At 35.6% G+C, this 14,607-nt stretch overlaps 1 protein-coding gene and 1 long non-coding RNA gene across 2 annotated transcripts; one reads left to right on the top strand and one right to left on the bottom strand.

Annotated features, from left to right (window-relative positions):
• Positions 1 to 6,573: 6,573 nt before the first annotated feature.
• LOC116168933 (putative leucine-rich repeat-containing protein DDB_G0290503) lies at positions 6,574 to 8,839 on the top strand. The gene is made up of 5 exons (XM_031484945.1): positions 6,574 to 6,893; positions 6,946 to 7,628; positions 7,678 to 7,960; positions 8,005 to 8,667; positions 8,714 to 8,839. The coding sequence occupies exons 1-5, from the start codon at positions 6,762 to 6,764 to the stop codon at positions 8,741 to 8,743; spliced, it is 1,791 nt and encodes a 596-aa protein (XP_031340805.1). The 5' UTR covers positions 6,574 to 6,761; the 3' UTR covers positions 8,744 to 8,839.
• On the bottom strand, positions 8,776 to 9,553 carry LOC116168934. Its single transcript, XR_004144879.1, has 2 exons — positions 9,404 to 9,553; positions 8,776 to 8,994 (listed from the first exon to the last, which is right to left on the bottom strand). It is a non-coding gene; the product is annotated as an uncharacterized LOC116168934 (long non-coding RNA).
• Between the last annotated feature and the right edge of the window lie 5,054 nt (positions 9,554 to 14,607).

Below are 14,607 nucleotides of genomic sequence, written 5' to 3'. Positions count from 1 at the left end.
TATATTAAATCAACGGCGTGAAGTAAAAAAGTGAACGCTGCACTTAGTGGGGTTAATTACATATCGGAACAGTAATATAAAATGGACTATAGCAAGGCTAACGTCTGACACGGAGGATAATCGTATACTAAAACTGTACTGAATACTCAAAGAGAATCAATAATTTCAATGACTGCACAGTAGCAAAAGCAAAACTTGGTCGACTACCACTGTCCTTACAGTCCGGGTATAGTAGCATAAAAGTGACCTTAAATTCAAGAAAAATATTTTACAATGCACAAATAACTAAATTTCTATTCAATAGCAATGCAATATAATTAATTCAAAACATAAACAAGATAATATGAGTCGAGTCTTCGGAGTGAACAAACACCGCAGCTAAGAATCGTAGATATCGGCTTTGGGTAAAGATTCGGAAACTTCAAAAACTTGTTTACAAAGCAACGGTACTGATATCGGTAAAACACAGCTAATCTGAATACAAGGATACAAGCAATCAAACTCAAAGAAATGAATCTTCGTAGTAATCAGAAAGTAACGTAGACAAGATCGGTACCGGTAAAATCAATTCTCCGGTAACGACAAAAACAAAACACGTTTCGTTAATATACTTGCGGTTACAAAAACTATCTTGAAATCTTCGATGTAAATGGGTCACCAGGTTAAAATTGGTAGGTATCATGTGATTAATTTCACTTGGCTCTACCGGTAAGGCAGAAGCTCATCTATAGTGTCTCCTTGGATTGATAAGATGGCCGTGGACCTTCAGAAATGAATCTTCCTTGCGCAATATTTAGAAAATACAAAATTCTGCGGATTCCGCTCTGGATTATCAATGCCGAAAGCCAGGTAGGTAATAATAAAAAAAGAAAAACCAGAGGTCTTAAGGTAAGAAGCCTAAAAATGATTATTAAGTCATAAGATAAATGCGTAATTTTTGTTAACATACCGAAAACTTGTAAAATCTATCCGCAATGCGTCAGCGAAGCATCAAAAACAAAATAATACGAAAAAAACTGCAACAATAAAAATTCCAAGAATGGCTGACAAACTTTGTGGAGTAACTGTAACGGCGTGTATGTTCTTCTACAAGTAATGATCAAATCTGGTCTTTGCACAAAGAAGTGCGTTCGCTGAAACAAATTAAAAATAAAGAAACCTCTGCACGACCTCCGTCGGTGAAACTAATAACTATAGCAGTAGGAAATCTATAACAACGAAATAAAAAACCAAGCATATGAGAAATCTACGATAGAAATAATTTACAGCTAGACTAGTGGATTACAAAGTAAACACCTAGATGGCATAAGAATATCAAGTTAAACGTGGAATTTAAATAATATCAGAGATCAAGGGTTACTTAAGCGGAATCCAAATCGGCAATATCAAACGATAAAAAAATATTGTTATCCCTGGCGTCTTGTTGGGCTCCGTAGTGGGTCGGGAGCTGGGAGGTCGAAATTTCACGCGTCCGACATGGATACTGAAAAACTGGACAAACCCAATAAGTTAACAAAAGGGAGCGTCCTAGGATACTCCTCAAACTCTGTTAGTAGTGTTAGCCACCGAGCCTCAACACACTAAACCATGCAAGTGCATCTCCGGCGCTTAACAGAAGAGGAGGAAGAAGGCCAGGCGAACTCCGGTCTATCCGGGAAACGGGTAGGCGAAGAGAAAAAGAGGCAGAGTTCGGATGACTCCATACCACCCAACCGCCGAGTTTCCTTGAAAATAGTAATTTACCTACCGCTCGCGGCCAAATATCCTTGAATATTTATGATACCTGAAGCAGTTTATGCAATACAACTTACACCATTTCCTGTGTATGTAGCTACACTATTATTCAATAGCTGGACTAAACAGTCTACACTGCGAGCATTCATAGACATACAGAGTTCATTTAATGCAAACCTCCGAAACAAAGAATTTGCGTTATCATTGATTTGGCACGAATTTTTCAACACCTAATGCACTCTCCAGAGCCTAACTTTTAGAATAGTCTTCGGAGGTACAGTGTATAAAGGCATTCCCTCTAACAACTTTCATTCAATATCTTTGATCGATTTTTCAGTTAGAATTAGAACTGCCTATTTAAGTAACTAATTTAATATTAATTTTATTATTAATTATGATTAATGGTCTAATCAGGCTAATATACCTCCATATGTACAGGAAGTAGGTACTTACACATCCAGTACCGAATTTAGCATGGGACCATGTGGGCCCGGGGCATAACGGCAAATTTTTGGGGTGGCAAAAAACCAAATTTGGGAAATAATTCTACACTACTATCGTGGAAAAATAACAAAACCTCTTAAGAAATTGAAGTTGGAATGTTACGCACACTTTCCCACTTAAAAGTAATCATGAAATATGGAGTAACATCGCCTCACATTTCGACGAAATTATGTGAACGTTCTATTAAGATTGTTAAAAATTTAGGGGTTCTCCCGCAAATTTTTTTGTTGAAAACCTTTAATTGAAGTGCTCTAGCCCTTTTTATCAATCTGAGGGGCTTAATAACGCCACGTAATGACGTAAATATATTCTTAAACGTTAAAAATTAGATATAGCACTCATCAGCTCCTGTTGATGTAATGATGCGGAAAAATTAATAAAACGGAGTATACGTCCTCTAAAAATAGGTAATTTCTTTGTAAGTCAAACTACAGATAGTATACTTTGTTACAATAACACTTTATAAATCTCATAATTAATATAAAATGTTTTTAATACTAATTAAATCAATCCGAGCAAATTAGGAGGAAGAAAATTTTTGTAAAGAGTAAAAAATATTTCATATTTCTGGAAACAAATTTTGGTTGGAGTATAAAATGCTTTTCATTCGTTGGGGGAGGGGGGCGATTTCGAGGAGCCCATAGACGCAAAATATGTAGATCCGGTCCTGTACACATCGTCAGGGGCTATATAAAACCAACCGATTAATAAACAAGAAAAACTAAGTTTTTCATTCGAGAATTCCAACTAACGTGAAATAACTTATACTTATTGGTACATTGAACAATCGTTTCTTGCTCATTGTCTTGTCAAGTGTCGTTAAGGGAATGTATTTAAACTGTTCTTAGGTTAACAATTTATTTGCTTATAAATATCCTTGTCCAGAAAATTGAAATTGACTTTGTATAGGGACATAAATTTATTGTAACGTTTCTATTTATTCCTTGTATTTCCTTTAATTTCAAAGATGTGTGTTTCGTTATATAGAATATTAGCGTGAAGGTAATAAATCTTGCAATGTAAAGCGTGCATATGGAAGGCGAGGTTACGCTGTGACACGAAATATTGCACTAAAATATGTTCCAAAAGTCATACAGGTTATTGAAAAATGTATACAGGAAAAGCATGCAGGTCACCAAGATATATCAGGTCACAAATAAAAGTTTAGCGCGGAACACTACAACTTGTTGTCCCTTAGAAGAATGTAACTGGCTAAATTCTGTTGGAAATTTGTGGAAAGTTTATGGAATATTTTTGGTCCAAACTGTTTGAAGCTACAGTGAATGTCATGATTGTCTGATTTTTTCATGTTACAGGTGACTGGCTCAAACCGAAGCATGGTCAAGATCGAGAGTAATTGTATGAAAAGAACTATGGAGCACAGTAATTCTTTACTAGCTCTGTTAAACAAAATTACTATATAGGTATAAGAAATCATAGAAGTCTGTAGGTTTATCTACTAATAAATTCATTTCTACGTTAACAGCCATGTTTACAGGATAAAATAAAATCTTTGCAAAGAATATGTCATTGTAAGTGTGAAAATAACACTTGCAGAAAAATTACCTCCTACATATAAGTACAAATATGGAAAATAGTAAATTATTGCCATTTCAACTGGTTTAGCATCTACCTACGTCAGTAAGTATAACACTTTTGAATGCGAACAAATGACAATTTGTGTTTTAAAAAAGGTGACAGATATGGATAGTTGTCTATTTAAAATTAAATTTTATTGCAGCCATTGCGCTAAATTGTGAACAAGAAAAGCAACTCGATGTGCAGCCCTTGGTGTTAAACTTGGTCAGCGAGGTCCGGTAATAATAAAGATACTTTATTTAATTAGGTAATTATAATTATTTCAAAAAAAGATAAAATGATATATAAACAAGATAAAACTATGACAAAAATAAGTATCCATTCCATTTCATTCCGACAGAAAGGGCCTAGATAATCCTTCTTCAGTGGTGCTCTCCCTCAGTTCAATATTCACAATGCATAAACGTAATATGAAATTACAAGAAAAAATTGCAATTACTGACACAAATTGAAATGTACATTAAAGGATTTGAAAATCACCTACAGCATGGCAACCAACATTACATAGTGGTGCTACCATGTCCGGTAGCATACTGTTATTCTAATGTAAAAATCAATAGATATAGGATGAACACTGTAATTTTATATTTGCAATTTGTAAAACTTGATTTTATCATTTGTATAATTACGATAATTAGGTTCTAATTAACCTGGCAGAACATGTAATAATTTTTTTAAAAAAAAGGAGCATTTAATTCGAGGATAGGTCACATAATTAGCACCTAATTAGAGTTAGTTCACTTTTCATTTTCTTGGTTTTTTGAGGTAGTGCTCTGATGAGTTCATATGCACCCGGCAGAACATGTAATAATTTAAAAAAAAAGGAGCATTTAATTCGGGAATAGGGCACTTAATTAGCACCTAATTTGAGTTAGTTCACTTTTCATTTACTTGGGTTTTAAAGGTAGTGTTCTGCTGAGTTCATATGAACCTGGCAGAACATGTAATAATTTTTTTTAAAAAGGAGCATTTGATTCGAGGATAGGGCACTTAATTAGCACCTAATTATAATTAGTTCACTTTTCATTTTCTTGGTTTTTTGAGGTAGTGTTCTGCTGAGTTTATATGAACCTGGCAAAACATGTAATAATTTTTTAAAAAAGGAGCATTCAATTTGGTAATAGGGCACCTAACTAGCACCTAATTATGCAATATGTTTGATTGCGTTCTGCTGACCTTGCTCTGCTAGGTTCATGGACATTACGTTTAGACGATTCATAATGTCTTTGGAACCAAACCGGTTTCGAGATATTCGCTCTTAAAGTTTTAACATCGCCAATGTATATATGTCTTCCAGACGTCCCAATCGCCCTTTGTGAGCAACCTCTTTAATTCGAATACTATGAAATTTTTTCAAATTATTTAAAATGAATCCCTATTATGCTGGTGCGGTTTTATATAACAAATTACCTTTGTATTTTAGACATTTACCGTTCATGCGTCTTATATAAGTTATAGTTTGTACAAAACAATTCATTTCGATGAGAGCATTCATTAGAATACCATGAAGAGTAGAACGTGTGTTCATCCCCTAACTCCCCCGCCCCTTTTAAAAGTTTACTTGGCACCAAAAGGCATGCCTATGCAAAATCTGAGACCAATTGGTTGCTACATGTAGGCATCCAGGACTCTAGAACAATTCCCCTAAAAGTGTGCAACTCGACAGAAGTAGGTCTAGACGGACGAACGGAGAAAACGCAAGCAATAGAGAGACAGTCTTGTCATACATCAGTGGTTTCATTTTCCATTGGTAGTTGGGAGCTCCGCCATGTTTTAACCATCTACACCGGATTGCTAGAAATTAACCTGGAAACGAAGGTGACGATGTCCTCGACGATGTCATCACGCTGGGGACAAGTGTGACAATATTATTGTAACCATAGCAAAATCTACCAATTCGTTTAAACTAATCAGCCCATTGGTAAATTTGGAAAATAAGCATGGCGAGCATGGAACATATGGCCACACTGTCTTTATACAATCACTGTAACTTCACCTAAGCGAAAGTCTATCTATCAGCGTTTTCCGTAACTAATAAAATAGACATTGTAACATAACCTCACTTAAATTTTATACTTTCGGGTGTAAGTGACAGTCAAATTATTACTGGTGTGTGCTTCAATACAGTTCTTGAGTACGGCGCAAACATAATAATTTCATTACTTCCCTCAAGTGTGGAAACATTTGTTAAAAATGGGAAAGAAATGGTACTGACCACATTTTAGATCCTTGAAACAGTCGCGTTAACAGATGATTTTAAAAATTACCGCATTGATTCCGTAATCATAATCATAGTGGTGGTTACCTATGTAGTTATCTTGGTGTTATGTCAAGACACATAAGTTACGTGTCTTGACATGTGGCGATTAAAATGGGATTTCATATTACTTGCATAATAACAAAGTTTTCCTTTTTGTTTTGTAAAAAAAGGGCCCAGAACAATAATAATCAAATTTTACTAATTATAAGTGAAACTCTAATGGATCGTACTAAATCCACTGTACGACTGCGTCATCTGTAACTGTGTAGAGGGTGGAAACTAATCATTACCTACCTCTAATTCACTACACATTTCCCTGCGTCTACTGTATAAGCAGTATTGTAATGTGCTCACCTTATTTTACATTCGAATAATAACACATATTAGATATTACAGTATGATTGTGAATAAAATACATTACGTAAAGGTGGTGATGATGTAAATGACACGAGAACATTTATGCGTATCGTGCATGTACATATGTGGCTCTGTCGCGTTTAGGAACAGAATCCCTTAAAGTTCTTAAGTTGGTAGCGTTAACACGAAAATGCTATTGGTAGTATTGTGAAAGCGTCTTTTCCGGAATTTAAAATTTTTTAAAGTTTAAGTTTATAATTACCAATTAATTCGTGTTAAGTTGGAGCAGATAATTAAACTAATCGAAATGGAGGCACCAATATGTGACAGCATAAAATTAGAAAACGAAGGACTGCAGGTAGCTGAAGGTAGGAAGTCCAACACAACGACACTGATGTCATCGCTTCACTTTAAAAGTGAACTGCTAGCCAAGATGAAGGTAATTTTTGCTTGTAAATGTAGATTAAGTGAGTAAATCTTTCTCTCTTTAGGCCAGAGAACATGTAACCAAAATCAAAGTGGAATACGATTTACAAGAGTTGGACTCTCTGAAGGAATCCTCCGAAGCGCCTCTTGCTGCCCTGCGTGAAGTAAAAAGCAAACTGGAGGAAGCCCTTGAAGTGGAAACTATTTACGCGCCGCAATTGGCAAGGGAGGTTCAAAATACGGAAAAAATTAAAGATATGTTGATTGTTCATCACACGGAGACAGAAAGAAAGTATGCGTCGAAACTTAAACTGATATCTGCTTTAGAAGCTAAACAAAAAGATTTGTTCCCACACTATACTTCGGAAAAAGAAAATGTGATGAAAATTATTACTGAAAAGAGAAAAACCTTAATTGAAATAGAAAACCGAAAAGAAACTGAGCAGTTACGCTTTGAAACCGAGATAAATAAAAAAACATACGATTTTGAAAAGTTGCACATGTCCAACAAAACTCTCATGACAGATACTGAAGGATATAAGCAGAAACTTGACGATTTACAGAAACTGTGTGCCCTTAATACATCAACTTTTGAGTCTTTAATTGAAGATCACCGTCTCGTACAGAATGCCCTTACCTGCAAGGTTGCAGAGATTGACGAATTGAAGAAGACAGGAGATCGGGCAAAGAAGCAGAATTCTGATAAGCTGAATGAACTCGAAAATGATTTGCAAACTGCAAAAGAGAAGTTGTATCAAACGAACAATTGGCATTGTTATTAATAATTGTCTTTTCAGATTCGAACAGCTGACACAAATGGAGCTGGTAGCACAAGAGAAATGTGACGAAAATTTGAATAAGGTGAAAGAGTTAGAGAATGATCTTGAGAAACTCGAGGATGAAAATGTGTCACTGAATAGAGACGGAGATGAGCTAAGATGTAAAAGGCAAGCTTTTGCAAAGGAAATTACTGCGAACCTAACCCAATTGGAGCTCGAACAGGAAGCTGTCACTACTAAACGTCTGCAGCTCAATGAAGCTGTGATAAATAAGAAGTTGCAAAAAGAGGAGAGTCTGAATGTGAGCATTTAACTTGACTTCCATCTACTTACAGTGTTTTTCAGATCCAAAGTGGTTTAGATGAAGAAATTTCCACCGCAAGTAAGAAGTCTGCAGATTTAAAGACACTTTTTGAAGAATGTGACAAAGAAATTCTTGCAAACACTGCCATAAAAGAAGCATTGGTGCGAGAAGAAATGGTGCTTGTATCAAAGATCGATAACTTGAGATCATCTCTCTCTGCATTACAAAACAATAGACTTTGTCGGCAAGAGAACAATAATGCCTTATTGCGAGAGTTAAAGGCACAAGTCGCAAATACACAATTCGAACATGAGCAGGCAACTCGCAAGCATTTGATTACCACAGTTAGTGCACGTAATCAGCTCGATGATTACAAGTATGGGAAAGAGCGTCTGTATCAGCAGAACGAAAATGACCGTAAGCGAACTTTAGAAGAGCTACAGAACGAAATAACGACATTAAAAAACACTGTAAACGAGGAGAAGGACAGTATTAACCATCTGAGTCGCTCCATTGCTGAGAAGAAAGTGTCACATGATAGACTCCTTCAAGATTTGCGAAACTTGCACAAAGAACCCGCTGTCGATAATAAAAAACAGCCCACAGGTATTTTGAAGTCACCGGGAAAAGCTAGTGTCTCCCCTAAAAAGGTTTCGTTTGAGAGACGTGCTACAGACACCGAGTCAGAGACAGCAAGCCAAAGCGTAAGTAAATTTCTTCATTTCTTCTTCACTAACTGCTGACTTTTAGCTGAACAAATCCAACAGCGAAGTACTTTAGGAGAAAATCACTATAAAATAAGCATACATGCCTAACAGTTCCCAAGTTTAATGTTTTTGAAGTTTAGTTATTAGAAATAAAAGTTTAGTTTCACAACTTGCTAGTATTAATAGCATTGCACATCAACTGCCACAGGTTGAGCTTTTTTCTGTATAGCCAAATTACTATATCTTGTTCCGCAATAAGCTGTAACACGATTTTGAGATCCAATCCCCTGGCAGTACTTCAACTGTGATTTTTGAGTCAGGTATCTGTGAGAAAGTGATTTGGTAACATTTTTAACAAGAAATAGGTGTAAGAAAGTCTAAAACCCCATTCAGATCCATTGCCTTGTTATGTGGTGCAGGCTGGTGCTGTTATGTTGACATTTGCATTCACAATCACCACAAAAATGGCCCGCCTACACAAATATGAACAATCAACAACAACGGCAGCAGCAAATTAGCATTGAGAGATCTTGCGTTTCTATTGGTGCTAACTGTAGTGCAGAAAGTTTGAAGTTTACATACTTTCGGCACACAGCTGCAAATCGTCTACACCCCGCACGTCATTGTGAATGGTCATATGAGAATGCGTATTTCAAACTTTTATACAAAGGCACTGCAACAGCACTGCACTACCACCTATCTGAATGGGGCTTAAGAAAAATTTGTACCCCACCTGCAAACGGAACAACAGAAAAATGACCCAATGAAAACCACCAAAAACTTCTATTTGAAGGTGCTATTAAATGTAGCCCTAATACGTAAAAATTCCTTAGAGCCATACGTTACGTTTGTTTCTTGTTTGTGAAGCAGGTTAAATTTTCAAAGCAGGCATACCACTGTGATAAAAAGTATCTTGAGAGATCCTTACTGAAGATATAGATGTGGCTCTGCTCCCTACGTGTATTAGGCAGTTGTATCTTAGACCATATTATACAGGGTAGTGACTTGCGTAACGCATCGTAGGGATTTCAATGTAAAATTCATAACATGCGATTATTGGCTCCCCAAATTATTTTAGAGTAAAAATGTATTAAGGTCTTTTGTAGAAAAAAATTTTTTACGTCAATCAACCGTATTAGTTTTCAATTTTTTGCATAATAAAGACGGAAAATTGGAAAAATAAAACCAGCATCTTTTTCAATAATCTGCGATGCCATGGAATTTTCTAAAACAAAAAGATATCCAGTTGTCAATCAGCAGCAGTTCGAAATTGATTTTATGATAGACTTGGTTACTGTATTGCAGTTAATGGTGACTTATTCGAACATTTATTGCAAATTGTTATATTAGGAAACCGTTTGTAGTAAATTGGTCTTTCTTTATGTTGAATTCGCTATTCTAAATATCATACCTTTTGATAGAATTTGATTTGTTTCATAGCAGACATTCCATGGCAAGACGGATATTGGCGTAGTTTTTGTATTATAAAATTCCATGGCATCACAGATTATTGAAAAAGATGGGGGTTTTATTTTTCCAATATTCCGTCTTTATTATGCAAAAAATTGAAAACTAATACGGTTAATTGACGTAAAAAATGTTTTTCTACAAAAAACTTTAATACATTTTTGCTCTAAAATAATTTGGGGAGCCAATAATCGCATGTTATGAATTTTACATTGAAATCCCTATGATTCGTGATGCAAGTCACCACCCTGTATACATGGGACTACAAGTAAAATATGGTCAATAATCGCCGCGTGGGTATGTGAGTTTCAGGGTAAATCGAGTCTGTTCGAAGTAGACACACGATTTGAGACTGTCCAAGTTTAAATTAACGAACGCTAACAAATTAATCGTCTAAAAACGCAAAAAAAGCAACCTTGTTCTCATTTGTGAACGCATAGAAGATGATGAAGTGTACCTATTTAAAAAGCTTCCCGCACTACGCGTTTGCTGTAGTGCTCTGTACGCGATCCGACCTATAGTTTACCCTGAGATTCACATTCCCACGACTACAGTGCCCCCTATCCGTGATCACCCATTTTGTGCTGATAGCATGGAAGGTCAAATAGCAGTTCATGTACTGTCTAATAGCGTTTTCGATTGGCAAAACTCGTACTGCACGAGTGTTGCACGAGAAACTGAAGAAATCCATGTGAAAATTGCTCTCAATGGAACATAAATATTCGTAAATATTTGCTGTCATTTCACATTTGTCCATAACCTCATTTTAGATTTGTATTTATACAATGATTTAGGTAATCGACAAATCTGTATTCTAAAAAATGACTGAAACGATTTCACTATTATTTATGATAAACAATGAGGAATATAAATTTGAAATTCCTGTAAAGAACCAATTTTTGGCGTTCACTTTAAAGAGTAAATGCAACTTTTTGTAAAGTAGAAGTTATATGGCTAGTTCATCATCTTCGCTATCGCTAAATGATAACAAAAAACTCTCCAACGCAAGAAACAAATTCAAATTGGCGCACATTTATTTTGAAAATTTGCTCCGACCTCGTGCGTCAAAATTTGCATTTAGTGCGTAATTGTTGCATCACATTTGCCAATGGAACACAGAAAATTGCCCTAAAACTACCAATAGAACGTAAAAATTGCACTCGTGCAGCACGAGTTTTGCCAATCGAAAACGCTATAAGAGTTGTATGCTGTGGTTGTACAATGGATACTGGTGACTAGTGAGTAGTGTACCTACTCAAAAATTGGGCCATGGTACAAGAAAAAATAAGGCAAAGTATGCCTATGCGCATGTGCTCGTGACGTCATTGGGATAACTGGGCTCTACCATAAATAAAGTAATGGGGTTTGTGTACTCCTACCAGTGGCACGTTTAGCTTCTGCTGTTTCCTGGAATTTATTTTTCAATGCATCCAGTGCGATTACTCAACCGACATTAAAGAGGTCATCTTAATCTGTTGTCACACACGATTTCCAAGGAATTAAAATGTGTCCAGTGCAACATGTTGCAACTATAGATATAAATCGAGTTTCAAAATGCATCTCTTGTTCCAAGTATATAAAATGTGCCCAGTGTGACTATGCAACTAATAAATACAGTTTAAAAAAGCATGTTATGTTAATGCACACAAGACTTCCAAGGATTTAAAATGCGCCCAGTGTAATTACGCAACCAAATACTTAACGCCCACTTTTGAGGGCACCCCGCCCTAGCTACGCCTCTGGCTCATAGTCCTTCATTTTGGCCTTTGGGCCGACAAAAAGTTTTGAACCCAGCAATACTTATAAGCTTAGTTCTCATGGCATCCGATGTCCGACGTCCCCGACGATCCGAATGCGTTCCTATTGGTTGAAAATTTTTTAAATATGTTAGCGCTAAACTGCGGGTACGAATTCTCAACTTTCGTCCGACGTCGGACAAAGTTGAAATGAATTTAACTTTTCCGACAATCGGACGAAATTCTAACTTACAAGTTTGTTTGTTTTGACATCGAAATTGTTATAATGGACATTGAATATTACAACTTTTGCCACCAAAAGTACTTATATAACGTAAATGTAACTTCTGATTTTCTGAATGTAAAATGAAATCCGAAAAATACTAAAATAGAAATACATAAATTTGAGGTTTGTTGACATTTAAAAACACGCAGGTGTGCCATTATTTAACAACGACACTAAAATTCAGTGAAATTTCTCTAGATTTGTCACTAAAACATTTTGCGAAATTCGGACGCATGTGAACTGGCATATTTTTTATCCGATAAAAAATTTCCGAATCGGATGTCGGACGTCGGACATCGGATGCCATCAGAACTAGCCTTTAGGCGACCATTTTTTGAACGCATGGGGTTTTTCGACTTGAAACAATATATTGGGTAAGGTTGTGCCATTTTCGATACTTTTATAGGGTTTCTCCGTAATTGTTAGTGCTATCAAAAAAGTAATTTAGGCGTCATATGTGCTGTTTTTGAGTCACCGTATCAAAATTCGCAAATAATCGTTCATTAACGAACACGAGCAAAAATTGAAAAAAACTGTCAGTTTCAGAATGACCCTATATTTTCTGAGTTAAACGAGACAAAACAATGATACATACACAGCTTTCTTTATAATGATTGTTGCATAATCGGGTGTTTTCAAAATAAGTATACGGGGTCAAATAATAAATAGAACACCCTGAAAATTTTATTTCAATCCAGGGTGTTAGGTATATTGTTGAAAAGAGAATATAATATATATGCTTTTTTTGGATTAAAATATTACTTTGTAAATGTTTGGAAGATGCTTAATTTTTGTTTATATAGCCGTATTGTAATTTTTTTAATTTTGTTTATTTAATTGCTAGGAATTTACTTACATGTTGTAAAATAAGAAAAATATTCTTTGCATCATATTTGAAAAATCTATCTCATGTTTTTCTCCGGTCGTAGATGAGGTTTGCGCTTATCCAGAAAAAATAATTAATTTTGTAAGCAGATGTTTTTCGCGGGTGTGCGTTATTAGATAGCAATCAATGTTTGTTTATTTTAACTAAAGAATAAGGTGGGGGAATCGACGTTGAGACGAGAGAGGGGAGTAGTTTAAAGAGAAGACGAAGTATTTTGATGGCCGCCGTGCCTTTTGCCGGTGGGTGGAGTCGGGTTCATTTGTTGGAGCCGTGCGCCTGGTTTTCTCGGTTTGTGTTTCTTGTACGTGTCTGTTTAATGGAAATTCACGGACTGGATAGTTGGATTATTGACATTACAAGGTAATTAAAACATAGTTGAGTTTGTTTCGATCAAGCGCTTATTGTAGCGTGGTATTTGTCGTTGGCACTGTTGCCACTCGCTATCTATTAGGTACAGCAAATATCGTATAAATTTGTGTTGAATTTAAATGAACAGATTTAAATCAGTTTAAGTCCAAATTACGATGCTGGATTTTAACAGGCTTGGTGACAGTTTACCATTGCATTTGGCGCCCAACCTGGAGCACACAGCTGTATCTCTGTAGGTATACAGAGTGTTACATTTAAGAAAATAAGGTTAGATACGATCATTTGTTTGCTGACCCCGTTTTCATATTTTCAAAACGGCATATTATTCAACATTCATTATAACTTTTGTATAAAACATGCTTATGTATGTCTTTTAACTAAAAAAGTATAGGGTCATTCTGAAATTGACAATTTTTTGATTTTCCCCGTATCTCTTGAGCAAACGAATATTTTCAAATTTTAATTCTACCATTTTAAATTTGACCCAAAAAGAGTACATGACGCGCGCCTGTATTAGTTTGTTATAGCCAGCACTAACAACTACAGCGATACCATATAAAAATGTTGAAAATAAAACACCCTGTACATACGCCGCCTTTGGTGCCGCACATATATTTTAATTATTTATTTGCCTTTATTATATACCTATTACCTACCTATTTCTCGGACCTGAATGTTCCGAATATAATTCGGGAATGAGTTCTTTTGGTGGCGCATATTCCCGTGGGAATTTTATAGAGTTGTATCAAATACTGTCAGTTTGAAGCGCCTTCGGTCCTTAGTAAAAATGAGTTAGAAAATACCATTTTTCAAGCAAGCAAAAATATCATCTTACTGTTGAAGGATAGACTACTTTAGATTAAACTGCATTTGGTCGAATTTTCTTCTAACACTCAATTAAATGCAAGTGTTAATTATGGTTTAATAAAGCCCGATTTGTGCAATATGTAAACTCTATTATTTACTTAAGAAGCGGCGGGGCCCAATTAGTACCTAAGTATTAATTAAATTTACCGAACGGTTTTTAAACGGAAAGTGTGAATATTTTAATTGACGTTGGTGCGATAAATAATTTGCTCCACTTTTTAATAAATTGATTAAGTAGTAAATTTCGTAGCTTAATTAAAATGAGTCAGGAGCTGGATAGCTATTCCCAGGCGTTGCTGGAAGTAATGCAACCAAGTAATCGAGAT

This window comes from Photinus pyralis, unplaced genomic scaffold (assembly GCF_008802855.1).
Source record: "Photinus pyralis isolate 1611_PpyrPB1 unplaced genomic scaffold, Ppyr1.3 Ppyr1.4_LG4, whole genome shotgun sequence".
NCBI classification, from domain to species: domain Eukaryota; kingdom Metazoa; phylum Arthropoda; class Insecta; order Coleoptera; family Lampyridae; genus Photinus; species Photinus pyralis.
Note: the sequence above shows the minus strand (reverse complement) of the source record. Positions and strands in the feature narration are given on the sequence as shown.

Coding starts and splice junctions, on each gene's coding strand:
- LOC116168933 (XM_031484945.1), top strand. CDS start 6,762: ATGGAGGCACCAATATGTGACAGCATAAAATTAGAAAACGAAGGACTG. Junction 7,961..8,004: donor AAAAAGAGGAGAGTCTGAAT/GTGAGCATTTAA, acceptor AGTGTTTTTCAG/ATCCAAAGTGGTTTAGATGA. Junction 8,668..8,713: donor CAGAGACAGCAAGCCAAAGC/GTAAGTAAATTT, acceptor GCTGACTTTTAG/CTGAACAAATCCAACAGCGA.